This window comes from Capricornis sumatraensis, chromosome 2 (assembly GCF_032405125.1).
Source record: "Capricornis sumatraensis isolate serow.1 chromosome 2, serow.2, whole genome shotgun sequence".
In the NCBI taxonomy this organism is placed as follows: domain Eukaryota; kingdom Metazoa; phylum Chordata; class Mammalia; order Artiodactyla; family Bovidae; genus Capricornis; species Capricornis sumatraensis.
The window spans coordinates 47,037,855-47,053,313 of record NC_091070.1 but is presented as its reverse complement, the minus strand read 5'-3'; the positions used below and the strand labels follow the sequence as shown (position 1 = coordinate 47,053,313).

The 15,459-nt window shown below is 35.5% G+C and overlaps 1 protein-coding gene across 2 annotated transcripts in view; it reads right to left on the bottom strand.

Annotated features, from left to right (window-relative positions):
- Positions 1 to 15,459, bottom strand: part of UNC13C (unc-13 homolog C) — a 666,761-nt gene that overhangs the window by 99,943 nt on the left and 551,359 nt on the right. For both annotated transcript variants that reach the window (XM_068963824.1, XM_068963823.1), the window contains one exon: positions 3,191 to 3,279. In XM_068963824.1, coding sequence (XP_068819925.1) covers positions 3,191 to 3,279 — 89 coding nt within the window. The remainder of the gene's footprint in view (positions 1 to 3,190; positions 3,280 to 15,459) is intronic.

The window sequence follows — 15,459 nt, the reverse complement described above, 5'->3', positions numbered from 1 at the left end:
CATCACTGACTCAATGGACATGAACCTGGGCAAACTCTGGGAGATAGTGGAGGACAGAGGAGCCTGGTGTGTTGTAGTCTATGAGGATGCAAAGAGTTGAACATGACTTAGTGACTGAACAGCAACAAGAAGTAGCAGTAGGTATTTGGAGCAATATATAGGAAAGGTAAATCATGTTGGAAAACATTTGACCTGGTTGATTTACCACTAGGTCATCAGTGATCCAGCTGACTGTAGTATTAAGCACCTTTGAAAGAGCTACTTTCTTAGAACTGATTCTTAAATCAGTGAATTGAGGTGGAGGCTTGACTGAGCAGAAGGTATGATACTCATGATCCCAAAATGTACAAACAGGCTCCTACAACAGACCCATATGGTAAACACCCACCAGAAGACAGCTCTGTGTGTGGGATCAGACATATGGAGGAAGGATTACCAGAGAATAAGAGAGAATGCTCTTCTACCCTACCATTAATCCAGGCTGAATCAACACTAGCATCTGACCTGAAAATCTTCTGTCTGTATCAACTTTTGTAAAGTCACCTAAAGAGTCTTTTTTTCTATCCATATTCTTCTTGAAAAGTTTTTATTAATCAGTAGGGCTTCAGGTGGCTCAGCAGTAAAGAATCCACCTGTGATGCAGAAGACACTGGTTTGAACCCTGGGTTGAGAAGGTCTCCTGGAATTTATTTAATCCAACTAGCCACTGGTACCCAAGATTGAAAGAAGTGTAATAAACCAAAGAACTAAACTGCAAGATATGTGCATAAGCAGAAACCTGAGTGGCAAAGGTTTAAAAAACATTAAGAACATCATTAAGATATCATTGAAATTTTATCTCACATAGTCTCAGTTCCCAGGTGGGTTTCCTATGTGCATATTATAGCCCAGAGACCCAGGCTTCAGATGTTTAGTTTGGCTTTGCCCTGGCTTTCCTGAAAAAAATAATCCTGCCAGCTACATAGAGTAAAATAATTTAATTGTGGGTTTTAATAACAGCAGATGAAATAGACTTGGGGCAATTAATTATGCACTTAATTTTAAAACTCACAACCACTAATTTACACTAAAAGAAAGGTGGATTCTGACTGAAATTATCCAGTTTGACTCTACTGCATGATCAGACTGATCCTTATGGACTTCTCACCTACCCTGAGTGTGAAATACAGACTTGGTTGGTAGTGTGGAAAATAAATCCATGGCAACAGAATATGATAACTAACTAATGGCAACTAATATGATAACTCAGCATCTAAACTGTGAAGGGGCTCTCCATGAAGATGATGAACACACCTCTGATACCAAAGAGGAGTCCAAGCATAGGACTTGACTTTGCTTCATTCCTACATTTGAGAAAAAGTATGATACTTTGTGTTTTTTTCTTTTTAGTCTTTCTGATTTAAGAGTGGCAAAACTAATCAGTAGATGTCTGTTAAGCATGTGTCTTTCCAAAATACACAAATAAGTCATGACTAGATTCCAAAGAGATAGCTAGCCCTCTCCTTAAGTATAAATTTCAATCTTATTTGAGAACTGAAGTCATAGGTTAAAATAATAAGTCAATATTTATTGAACTAATACTTAAAGCGAATTCTGTATGAAATTAATGAACTTCTTCAAAGATGTGTTTGATTTACCATTATATCCAAGAAAACAAACAAACCAGCCAAAGAATAAACCTACTCAAGAAGGCAAAAGACCTATACTTCAAAAACTATAAGATACTGATGAAATAAAATTGAGCATCACACAAATAGATGGAAAGATATACTATATTCTTAGATTGGAAGAATTAGTATTGTTCAAATGACTGTACTACCTAAGGCAATCTAAAGATTCAATGCAATTCCTATCAAATTAACAATGACATTTTTCACACTACTGAAACGAAGAAAAATTAAAATTTGTATGGGAACACAAAAGACCTCAAATAGCCAAAGTATCTTGAGAAAGAAGAACAGAGCTGGAGGACCCATGCTCCCTGACTTTTGACTATGCTACAGACTATATTAAAATACTACAGTAATCAAAACAGTATGGTACTGGCATGAAAACAGACACAGAGGTCAATGGAATAGGACAGAAAGCCCAGTGATAAACTCATGCACTTATGGTCAATTAATCTATGACAAATGAGGCAAGAATATACAATCGAGAAAAGATAGTCTCTTCAATAGATCATGCTGGGAAAACTGGACAGCTACATGCAAAAGAATGAAATTAGAACATTCTCTAACACCATATACAAAAATAAACTCAAAATGGGTTAAAGATCCCAAAACAGGGTACTATACATAAATCTCCTAGAGGAAAGGAAAGGCAGAACACTATCACAGTGGTATTTTTTGGATCTGTCTCCTGAAGTAAAGGAAATAAAAGCAAAAATAAACAAATGAGACCTAATTAAACTTAAAAGCTTCTGCCCAGCTAAAGAAACCATCAACAAAATGAAATCACAACTTACTGATTGGGAGAAAATATTGCAAATGATATTATTGATAAGTGATTAATTTCCTATTTTAAGATTTGCTGATGAGATGATGGCTTTTTCCTATAAGACCAAAATGAAGTTTATCTAGAATGAACTTCTCATTCTTTAAAACCACACCGTTAATAAGCAAAGTTAATTAATGGGAAAAAAAAGACATAACATAGATGTGTTAGTAGTTTCCCATGAGCTAATTGCATTAAAATTTCTAAAGCCTAAAACATAGCAGGCTGTCTTAATTCAATTATGGGGTTAAGAGTTCAGTTCTTTGGAACCACACTGATATGTATGGCATGAATACAACTCATCCCTGTCATGCATGTAAAGATTTTCTCCCTGCCTTTCTTCCTTCCTCTATTCCTTCAACAGCCAATTGCTAAGCTCTAAAAACTAGAATTTCAAAGAGCAATGAAATGTCATTTCTGCCCTTAAGAAACATGCAGTAATGAGAGGAAAACAGGCAAGTGAACCAGAACTTAGAGTGTAGTGTTGTCAGTGCTCCTCAACTGCAGGATACTCAGAGTTCTGGGGGGCAAACAGCAAGACATCACTATAAAATTGAAGGGTCATGGAAGATTTTCCAGAGGTGGTGATGCTTAAATTGAGTCTTCAAGTTAAATGGATTTAGACAGTCAGAGGAGAGAGACAGCACTAAAGACATGATTATAATACACTTGGATAATAATTACTTAGGCCACTTACCTTTCACCATAAGTGACACTGAGCTCATCCAGGACCCCACTGAGTTTAACCTGAAGTTCTTTTAGAACAGTACTAGCTTCAGGGTCTAACTGCAAAGAGATCATAAACAATATTACTTTGGAGTTCTGAGAAAGCATAGCTTTTATTTCTTAGAAGCATGAAGCATTTTGCTTATTATAAGGTAAACTTTAAACAATATGGCAGACATATCCTTTTTTCTTTCCTTCTTTAATCTTTGAAATCAAATGCAAAATTTAGAAAATTCTAATAAAATTAAAAGTTTTTACTATGAAAAAATTGATTAAAATGCATAGCATGCATACAAAAAAGAGCTATAGAGCAAAGCCTTTGTTGGTTATAGCAGTGGGATGCAAGGCATGACAAAATATATCACAGAACATGATAAGTTCATGACTTAGAAAACTGGTTATATGTTAGTGAACATGTGTGTTGCTTGAAAACATTTTCATCTGTAATATCCCTGTAACTAAATAGAACCATTGAAAATTTTTTAAATTGCTGAAAATTAATTTTTGCACACTATGGTGTGCCTTAGTTGAAGGAGTTTTCAAGTATAGAATTAAAAGTAATAGATAAACAATTACCCTATTGCTCCAATGTGCTTCTCTAGAGGTGATAGGCCTAAGTTTTCTTCCTAGATGCCGATTTTTAACTCAGAGTTCAAGTTTCCCATTTTATTATATATATATATTTTAAAGTTTTTCTTTTGTGTGGGGGGAGGGTAAAAATAATTAAATCAAGATGACATATTATGCTTATTCTTACAATGTAAAAGCCAAATTCTTTTTATCTTTCAGTTCTAAAATAATAATAATCAATATTAGAAAATAACTTACACTATAAGTAAACACAAACAAGTAAAACACCAAACTGTTAATGTGGCAGAATTTTTTATAATTAAAGTGATGGATGAACACAAACTTTACCAGCATTTTAGAAAATTTTATCCTTTGTTAATTATATTTTTGCAAGCTAGTTGTCAAAATAGAATGACATATAACAGATGTATTGTATCTAGCGGATAGAAATTCATGTAAAGGGAAACCTAGAATATTCTCTGAAATTTAAACCAATCTTCATTTGAGTCTTCAGAAATTCAGTTTCCTATCATTAGTACCTATGGTCCTTGCTCAAGTTGGTCTATTATTGAAGAGAGGGGCTTAGGATAAAGACAACCTTGGGGAGTAGAGCAAACGAAAGAAGGATGTACTATAAATAAGAGAACCTAAGAACACCAAATACATGTATGACACAAATCAATTTAAACCACTGGAAACTAACCCATCATCAAAAATTGTCCCTAATAGAATACACTGATCATAAATCCTACAATCCTCCAAGAAACTTTTCTAAAACTAAGAAACTATTAGGAAAAAGTATTATTTCTACACCTCAGCAGCTGCATTGCTCTATGTTATACTGACATGACTAAAAACAGAATAGAAACCAAAAATCCCATCTAACATCTGACACTTTACTGGTTATATCAAACCAATCCTTAATGTCAATTTTCACTCAAATCTAGGTGATTTTAGCATTAGTTAGTTTCTGCCCCTTTATCAGAGTCAATGCTGTTCTTCTGGCCTATATCATTTTCTGCTGCCATCATTACAGATTATTCACATGTGCATGAGCAAGCTTAACACTTACAGATTTCTCTAGAAGTTGGAAACTTATTGTAAGTAACCCTAAGCCTCATACTTTGAGAGTTCCACTCAGCTATAACCAGTCGCAAGGCAGTAATTCATAAAAAATAGATATTGCCTATTTTTATCTCTGATATTTGATATGCATTTAAACACAATTAGTGTAATAAACCATATCTCCCAACCCTTAACCAAGAAAACATATGTGGATTGTTCACCCCAATCCTAGGAACCATGAAAGCTGATTATTTTTTTGAATCACATGTTTTTGCTATTATCCTAAGATCAGTTTTAGCCCAACTTCACTTGGATAAAAACGTTCACAAACAGAAAATGAGAGAAGACCTCCCAAAGAATTTTCTCCAGGTCCACCACTCCTTGCTGAAGGGATAGGTGGTTGTTCTGCCCTCCTCCACAGAACTGCCACCTTCAATAGCATGGTTTTCTTCAGGAAATTGGGCTGCTTCTTATTTAAAGTATATATTTTGTTCTCATATTAGTTTGATATACACATTGAGTTACCTTATTCACCTGTTAATATAGTGACTTTAAAGTCATACAAAAATGGTTAAATAGCTCGGTTGGGTGAAATTATCCTATTTTCCTATGAATCATTTTAGTCTATCTTAGGTATTTTGGGAATGGAAATTTCCTATCAAATAATTGGTTATTACTTGAAAATCTGAAACTGTCAAACTATAGCAATTTAAACATTGGCTGACAGTTTTCATTTCTTGAGAGAAGCATGAGTTTTTAAGTGGGTGAAGCCAGAATGCCTCTGCCATATAAACAGGAAAAAAAAAAAGGTTTGATTTTAGTTAAGTATTTTGATATTTATTTAAAGCACACCAATAAACCACTAACTACAAACAGTAATTATGAGGGCAATATGTAAATTGAAGATCTTTTGTAATAATAGTGGGCACAAATATCATACTCATCTAATTATAAAACAATCTTTTTGGCCAGCAAATTTACCAGTTCTTGAGTTTTTCTGCATTTGTTTGAGTCCAAATTGAGAAAACTTTCCCTACAAACTCTCTAAATTTTATAAGAAATAATAATTTCTTATATTTATTAATTGATTATATATTGATTACTTATTGCCTAAATTCCCAATAGCACATTTTACAAATTACTGGCCACTTTGGAAAGATAAAAAGCTACCTAATTTTTTTAAAATAAATGTTTAAAACTTAACCTAGTTCCTTAAGAAATGTGACATCAAAAATAATTTGCACATTTATATATTGTCATTTATAATTATTAAAATCAAAAAGAGAAACCAAAAAAATAAAACATTTCAAGCATTCAAAAGCCACAATTAAAAAATTCTTAAATTAGAAACTGTATTAGCAGGTGTACGTGAACACCTTGGCTGGCAACAAAATAAAATAAAATATTAAGTGACTCCATGTAAAGAGGAACATACTCCATGAAAATTTAAGAATACTGGGTCAAAATCTGAATTTATAGTACAGCTTTCACAACTGATTTTATCCACTTTGAAAAGCTGGGGAACTCCAAAATTTAGGCCAGATAAAGGGCGGTTTTAAAGGTCTGATTGAACCTTAGTCATGTTTATATTGTATTTGAGTTTTCATACCACCAAGATAACTTATAGCATTGAGCTGTGGTGAGAATTCTCTGGAAGAGATAGCTAGTAGGCAAGGTATCTTTGAAGTTCTTTGTCCTCAAGGCTCACTTCCACTTTTCTTTAAAAGACAATTTACTTATCACCTTCTTTTGCAAATCTGACCCCAAGCGTCACTAACCCCGGGCAGTTAGTGACTTTCGTTTGTGCACTAATTGTGTTTTGCATTTTCACTGTCTATAGGACAGTCTCCTTAACTGTTCTATAAATCTCTCTCTTCCACTGAACTCTACCTGACTTAACTTTCTCTCCTGGGTATCTGTCCCTGGAAGCCTAAGAATTTACTGGCCTTTATTTTTACAGCGTCAAAGAGTCTGGTCATTAGTCTTGTGGGTGTCACATCCTCTTCAAGATTTTTTTGCAGAAAATCCTTTAGTAAATGCAAACTTCACTACTACTTGGGCAGCAAGAAGCATGAAAAAATGCCTTCAAAGGTAATTGTGATATGCAGAGTGCTCCTTCTTAGACTGATGCTTTGCACTGACTTATTAACAGAATAGTTTTGCATTTGAAATCTTTCATTCCTTAGCAACCACATGTTCTAGAGCTACCAAGGTTAATCCTAAATTCAAGTGTTTGAGTCATTGCCAGATCATGCCAGATTATATCCTGTTATTTTCTTGGTTCCAAAAATATGGTTACCATATCCCCACTAGATTTTCTTTCCCCAGCATAAATTCTTTCCCTCAGGGACCTAACAGTATGTTAGGTATGTTATTTCAACCTCTTGTATAATTGCTAAACCAACCATTAAGTTCTTACTAATATCAATAACCTCAGATATGCAGATGACACCACCCTTATGGCAGAAAGTGAAGAGGAACTAAAAAGCCTCTTGATGAAAGTGAAAGAGGAGAGTGAAAAAGTTGGCTTAAAGCTCAACATTCAGAAAACTAAGTCATGGCATCTGGTGCTATCACTTCATGGCAAATAGATGGGGAAACAGTGGAAACAGTGTCAGACTTTATTTTGGGGGGCTCCAAAATCACTGCAGATGGTGATTGCAACCATGGAATTAAAGGACGCTTACTCCTTGGAGAAGGAAATGTCAACCCACTCCAGTATTCTTGCCTGGAGAATCCCATGGATGGAGGAGCCTGGAGGGCTACAGTCCACGGGGTCACAAAGAGTCGGACACGACTGAGTGACTTCACTTTCACTTTCACTTCCACTTCACTTTACTCCTTGGAAGGAAAGTTTTGACCAACCTAGATAGCATATTGAAAAGCAGATACATTACTTTGCCAACAAAGGTTCATCTAGTCAAGGCTATGGTTTTTCCTGTAGTCATGTATGGATGTGAGAGTTGGACTCTGAAGAAAGTTGAGTGCTGAAGAATTGATGCTTTTGAACTGTGGTGTTGGAGAAGACTCTTGAGAGTCCCTTGGACTGCAAGGAGATCCAATCAGTCCATCCTAAAGGAGATCAATCCTGGGTGTTCACTGGAAGGACTGATGCTGATGCTGAAACTCCAATACTTGGGCCAGCTCATGTGAAGAGTTGACTCACTGGAAAAGACCCTGATGCTGGGAGGGATTGGAGACAGGAGCAGGGGATGACAGAGGATGAGATGGCTGGATGGTATCACCGACTCAATGGACATGAGTTTGACTTAACTCCGGGAGTTGGTGATGGACAGGGAGGCCTGGCATGCTGTGATTCATGGGGTCGCAAAGAGTCAGAGACTACTGAGCGACTGAACTGATACTGATACTGAAAGATACAACTAGTGGGTTTGAAAGGGTCTTTAGTGGAAATTTTATTCCTTTTCCACAGTGTTTATTACTATGTCATTTCCTTTCTCTTTTCTACAAGCTGCCAAACTGCTCTTTCCCATGTTCAGCTCATCAGCATTAGGGTTCTATTATTTGCTCATTGAAAGAAATGTAGATTAGGAAGGTCCCCTGGCCCTTATCTTTACAGTGTTCAAAATCTGGTCATTAGTCTTGTGGGTGTCACACCCTTGTCAAGAATTTGTTTTGCAGAAAATCCTTCAGTAAGTGTGAACTTCATCACTATTTCTATATAAAAAAAGGAAATGTAGAATGTTATTTAACTTGCATTTTTCGCATTTTATTTCCATCAAATATCCTGGTCTATCTTCAGTTCTTCCATTATTATTTTTATTACTCCAATATATAAATCATACTTAAATAGCATTTATAGTAACATAAAATGTAAACAAATATTAGAAGAAAAGCCCAACTTATTTGTAACTACGTTTTCATTGACATCTAGCTAGTATCTTTTTCTTTTCTTGACCTTCAAACTGTACAACATAAGTGTAAAATTAATTCTCTTTTTGTCTCTTAAATATTTATTAATCCTTTATAGTGTGGTTTTGGCTCTGGATACTCCACTGAAATATTCACGTATCACCAATGATCTCTTAATTGCTAAGACCAATTTATCCTATTATTTATCCTATTATTTATCCTATTCAGACTATATTCACACTGTTGTTTACTCTCTCTTTCAACCTCTTTATTTCCTTGCTTTTCCAGAGACTACCTTCTAGATTTCCTATTTTTCTGCCTATTTGTCTATCTCTTTGGTTGACTTCTCTTCTTCTGTATATTCATTATATATTAATGTCTTCAATTTTTCCTTCCTAGTCCTCTTTTTTTCACTCTGTATTCCCTTCTTAAGCCATCACATTTATGCCTATGATTTCAACTCCCATCTCCATGCTAATGATCTCCAAACCATCACCAACAGCTGTAACAGGATGCCTGAGCATATTCTCTCCTATTAACCTTTTCCACTTTGGTGACCTCAAGCTCAACCTATCAAAAAGAGAACTTGTTACCTGCCCAACCTTGGTTTCTTTCTCTTCTTATTGCCTCTGATTTGATTGATAGCATGCAAAAGTTTAAGGCAGAATTTTGAGAGCCATCTTTGACTCTTCTCTGCTTTCTTCCTTCCATATTTACTTGAATATCAAATATGACTGATAACGTTTATGAAATGTTTTCTCCACCTGTCCTATCCTCTTCATTTTCTGATGCAGAAATGATCTCATCCAAGCTATGTTGCAATCATCTCCAGGTTGTGTTTTCTGTTTTCTCACTTCTATTCCATCCTCCTAACTGTTCCTAGAGTTGTTTTAATAAAGCCAAAATCTGATCATGGCACCTGCTGACCCCTCTACTGACCTTCAACCAGGCAAGTGCTTCAAGGAATTTCTTACAGCCTTACCTGGACTCTTGCTATTTCTTTTATTTTGAAAATATCACTTTTCTCCAGTCCTTCTACTTGACCAGAATTTATCCATCCTAAAGTACCTAGGTCAACTGAAAATAGATGATTGAGAAATCAGTGAAAATTCCCTAGTGAATTCAGCAGGAAATTACTCTCCTTGAAATGCTCTAAATCACTGTCTAGAGCTATAATAGCATTCGGCATGGATACTACGGTATGTTGTAAGAAATAAAGAACACATGGTTCTCTCCATTGCAAAAAAAAAAAAAAAAATTATGCCCTAGATCTACCAATGCAACTCTGTCTTTACTTTCTTTTTTTATTCCTCATTTGAGAGAACCTCCCCAAGAACTTATAAGATTGTTTTCAGAAATAGACTATGACATTTTTGTGCCATTCAGATGTGAATGAACTGTTATGCTAGAGATATCAATTATATAAATTCATGCTCCTAACTTCTTGCTTTCAAAAAGTGGCAGAACATCAGTAGCTGTCTCACATCCTAATTAAGGAGAATATGCAGTAAAACCAACTGTCACTGTTTCAAACCAACTAAATATCTTTGAGATACGTTAAGTTAGGTTCTTCAGACTAAACAACTGAAGGGAAAAAATGCTTCATCTTGTATAGTTCATTCAATATAGTTTTGAGCTAGTGACTATATGGCAAATTGTTGTTTTTTTCTCTTTCTATTTCTCTGAACTTTTAAAAATACCTTCAAGCCTTATATGAGAGACATGACATTCTTTTCTTTAAAACTTTTTTTTTCCCTTCACCTACGATACATACAATAACCTTATACTCTATGGATTGCTAACAAGGTTTTTTCCCTTACAATTACACATTGTTAGACTAGAATGAACTTTCAGTTCATTTCCTTATAGTCCAGTTACTTCCTTCTTACGGATGGGGATAATCAAGGTCTAGATGACGTGTCATTCACTTGACACACTTGGAGGCCACGGGAGGATGAAAAAGCGATCTAAGAAGCTATGTTCTTTTAAGAAATTCTCTGACTGTGGTCATTAAAAAGACAAAGAAGCACGATAACTTGACTGGGAAGGAATATGGGGCTTATTAGCTCTACCTACTGGCTGACTATGAATCAGGACAGAGTAGGGATGTCAGGAATAGAAGAAATGAGACACAAACTTTATGTTCAGATATTTTTATGTAAAAACTGTTTGCCTGTCTCACTCCATCTTTGCCTTTCAGTTGTTCACATTATTGACTCTCACCACTGTTCAGCAGAGTGAATAGAGTCTGTTCAATCAACTGAACTGACGACCTGTCAGAGTCAGCAGAATGCCATTCTGCCAAGTAGAAGAGGGACAATTGGCTGGATTAGAGAAGTAATGTTTTACTAAGTTTCTGCATTGATTTATGGCTCGTTAATGCAGTCATAAACAATTGCAAGGGATCCACAATAAGACAATAAAATAGGTCTATTATAGAAAATGACAGTTGAAGTAAAACTCTGTTTCTCTCCCTTCTGGCTATGGATGGCTTGAATTCTCTCCCCTGAAGTTTTCTTAAAGTTCAGAGGAAGTTCAGCTAAAAGATGCTCAGTAGCATGGGGGTGACCCTGTGCTATCTGGAGAATGAGTTGGGAAATGAGGTTAACAAGAAGAACCTGCTTGGGTCTGGATTTTATTTTGACATGGATCTTCCACCCAGAAGCCTCTCAGCCTCCAAGAGAGCACCTTTCCTTAATATTGCCAGTTTAGCAGTTAGCTGAAATTTATGTAGTAGTAGTGCTAGAATCAATCATATTTATTAAATCGCCTCAATGTGATTTGCCCTTTTGGCACTCATTATTCTCTTAGTTTTCTATTAATTCCAATTTATTAACTCTAATTGCAGAGTGGTTAGGAGGAGAAAGAAACCAGGTATCTTCAGGCTGCCAAAATAAAGGGCCAGCACTTAAAATTCAAGTTTTCCATTCTTGAAGCTAGAAGTATCTGCTTACTTTTATTGAATTCAGCCAAATACATCTCACCTTTGAGTTTTATTTACACAATAATAAGCTAGTTTGAGTTGATTCTTTGAATTACTGTGGGATAAGATGTAACAATTACAACTCTCCCTTGAAACACCTATTTGCAAGTTTAGAAATGGGGATTCCCCTAATAAACCTTCTTTTTAGTTGTTCTGACTTCCCTAATAAACTCAAAGTTTTCTGAGCGTGGGGGTCTACATTTTATTAATTATTGTACCTCTGTAGTCTAGTAAAAATATACAGCTCATAATAGGTGTTCAGCAAATCAATAATTTGATGAATGAATTAATGAAGGAGTACATTTTTCTTCATGTTCAGCAAGCTCTTATCTCTATTTTTCTTGAAGCAGTCAGCCCCAAGGGTAAGTGGTTCAGGCAGAACAGGAGACATCTGTCTTCTAAGAATCCCTTTCACTGAGCCCAACAGGGAGCTCTGCTCTGACTGTTGTTTTACAAGGACTCACTCCTTCTTAAGATCCTTGACAGCAAGAGCAGTTATTTAAATATCTTTATTTCCTATCTCAACTCTTGTCATCCTACAGAAAATAGACACCAGTAGACACTTCAATTACATGGGAAGAACTTGGCAAATTTGCTTTAGGAAATAGTTTGGAACTAACAGGAAGACATAATATGACTAGTTAAAATTGACTACTTTATTATCTAATGACACCTAGTACCTACTTCGATAATTTTATTTTCTAATTTATTTTGTACTTCTGGGAAACAGAAATCACGGATGGCTTCTCATTTAACATATTAACTAGAGAGTTATATCTGTTTACACTGAGAAAAGTTGAGATAAGATCAGAAATCTGAACATAAAGTTTTTAGCCTTTTTACAACTATAACACCTCCTTTAATAAAATTATATATAAAATGTAAGCATAGAAGTCCAGAGTTTTAAAAATGCTGGATATTTGTATAAGACTGCAAGTTAGTCACCTATATTTTGAGATTATTACATTCTTTAATCCAAATACTTCCCTGTCTATTGCATGCTGTCTCACGATCTGTTCAAATACACCGAGTCCAATGTGTTCTCAAAATTCAAAATATTTTAAGTAGGTGGGTTAGGAGACAGGCACAGATAAGGCATAAGGGTATTCTGAGCCATGACCTAAGTATCTGGTAGCTTTCCTTAAAGCAAAGAGCATTATTTCTTAAAATGTGGTCTCCTAACCAGTACCATCAGCATCACATGGGAATCTGTTAGAAATACAAGTCAAGCAGCCCAACTCCAGATCTACTGAGTTGAATAGTCTAGGATGGAATTCAGCAATGTGTGTTATAATTAGCTCTCTGGGCATTTCTCATACCTGTTAAATGTTCAAAAACTACTGGCACAAAGTATTATTTCCCTTAAAGAAGTGGTCTTCAACCCCTGTAGCCCAGAAAGTATGAAATAATTTTGCTAATTGAAATAGAACAGAAGTCAATTTCTATCCTCCCTGATCAGAGGTTACTTAGCTGAAGGCTGTGTCTGTATGGCTAGTAAGTTTTACAATGAATTTCAATCAGCTACATGTGTTCACTTTTAGACAGATTCAGTTTCTAATTGACACATCAAATCCATCATTAAAAAATGAAGAGAAGTATAGTTTGCATCTCTGCAACAAAAGATAATTAAGTTGCTCATTAAAATATGTACATTTTTAGGATAGATGGATTATGTCCCTGATTCCCAGCCCTGTTCAGGAAAGTTTAACAAGGTAAGATGAGTCAAGAGATTTAATCCTTCTGAGACATATCAATAACAATAACGTTGCTGTAACCCCTACTTGGTCTGCTTTGTGGTCAGCAGAATGAGAGAATTTAGCTAAGTAAATACCTGCCCTCCATTTCTCCTAAATGTATTAATAATTGGCTAACTTCTAGAATTTGAAGTATGGTTAATAGGATAGCAGGCCTATGAATAATTATAGATTCTACTATTCAAGATTATTTTATTATCACAATATTGTGAAGGAGTAATGAAACCTCTGCTTACACAGCATGGTCATAATTCTTCTAAACCAATTACCAAAATGCAAGTTAATAGCGAATATCTCATAACTTTCTGGAAGAAAATTAAATTTGGGATTATCTGATTTTCTTTTTCATGTACTTGTGCAAATTAGATTGCAGATCAAGCAACTACAACTAAGGCCCTTCTGTAGACTGTAGCAATATGTGTTTATGAAAAATTGAATATAGGACTAAGTATTTATTTGCAGTTGATAAATACTCATGACAAAATTAAGCTATTAAAATTATATATACAAAAAATATCTGTTTTATTTTTGAGCTATTTGAACTATTATAGAAAGAAAGCCCCAGAAAGATAAAACCACTGTTAATGACCACATGAAAATTATTACCTGGCATTCTGATGATTGTTTTGCTGTTAGTGTTACAGAGGGACAAGTACTGCCATATGGGAACTGTGGTGTAAATGATTTAACTTCTAGCTCAAATCAGTCCCTACCACAGTTTGGTTATTTTATCTGTTTTACTGCAGTGATTCATAAAAGTGTATAAACATAAAAGATCACCTGGGATGCACTTAAAAAAAAAAAGACTCTGGGCCTCATTCCTAAAGGATATGTTTGCTTCATAGTTTATGTGAATTGTCAAAATTCCTATTTTCTAGAGTAATCAGAGAGTCATCAAGCCAAAACATGCTCTCTTAATTTGTAGGCAGACTATAAGAGAAGAAATTTAGTAGTTGTTCTTCTCTTTTGATTCTTTTTTCTAAACAGGGTTAGAAGAATGCGCCTACAGGACCCACAGGCCACTGAAGGACTGCTCAAGTGGCTGTATTTGGAGTTAGTGTCAACAGCATGACCCCCAAGACTGTCACAGCATTAGGCAATGTTTCCATCTTGGATTCCACACATAGAGTGAATTAAAAAAAAAAAAAGTTTTAAACACTCTTTCTGTTTCCAGGGGGAAAAGAGATTGACCCTGCAAAGAAAGAGCAACTGCCCCAACAGTGGTTGGGTCAAAGCAACAGAGAGCTACAGCATCATGCAAGCAGGCCTGCAAGTGGCCAGCACTTTACAGACGGTCCGAGAGGCCAGACACGCTATTGTTCAGAAGCCAACTAATGGACACTTGGCATCAAAAACTACCTTGAGCAAAATGCACAAGCAATCATTTGCTAATTAGTTTTCTGTAGCAAGAAGTGCACATTCTGGTAACAGACTGTGGGGCACAGAGTAACAAGAAACTCTTAGAGGAAGGATAAAATCTAGTTTAGAAAGTTTTCCTTAGCAAATAGTAGAGGTTTTATAACCAGTCCCACTGTGAGGAAACAACTGGGAATTGGCAATAGGACAAACACACTGTCTTATCATTAAAGGCCACCCAACATGGGAGTTGGTGATGGACAGGAGGCCTGGCATGCTGCAATTCATGGGGTTGCAAAGACTGGACATGACTGAGTGACTGAACTGAACTGAAACATGCCTATATTAAGTACTGTATATACTTTGCATATCAAAAGGCAGATTTGTTTTTCTCAATAAAATCCTTTTTCATCTTTATGAAAGACTCAAGTTAAGGAACCATTTAAATATTGCCATATAGATAACTAGAATGAAACAATTCTATTATATTGAGGTTCTGGAGGCTCATTGTAGCAATCAACAACTCTAACATCATTCTATATTAAGATAGATACTTTCTGGGAGGCTGCCTGTTATGCTCAGACCTGGGTTCAAGTCAAGCTTCTTCCTCACATTTCTTCAACCTCTACACAAAACTGG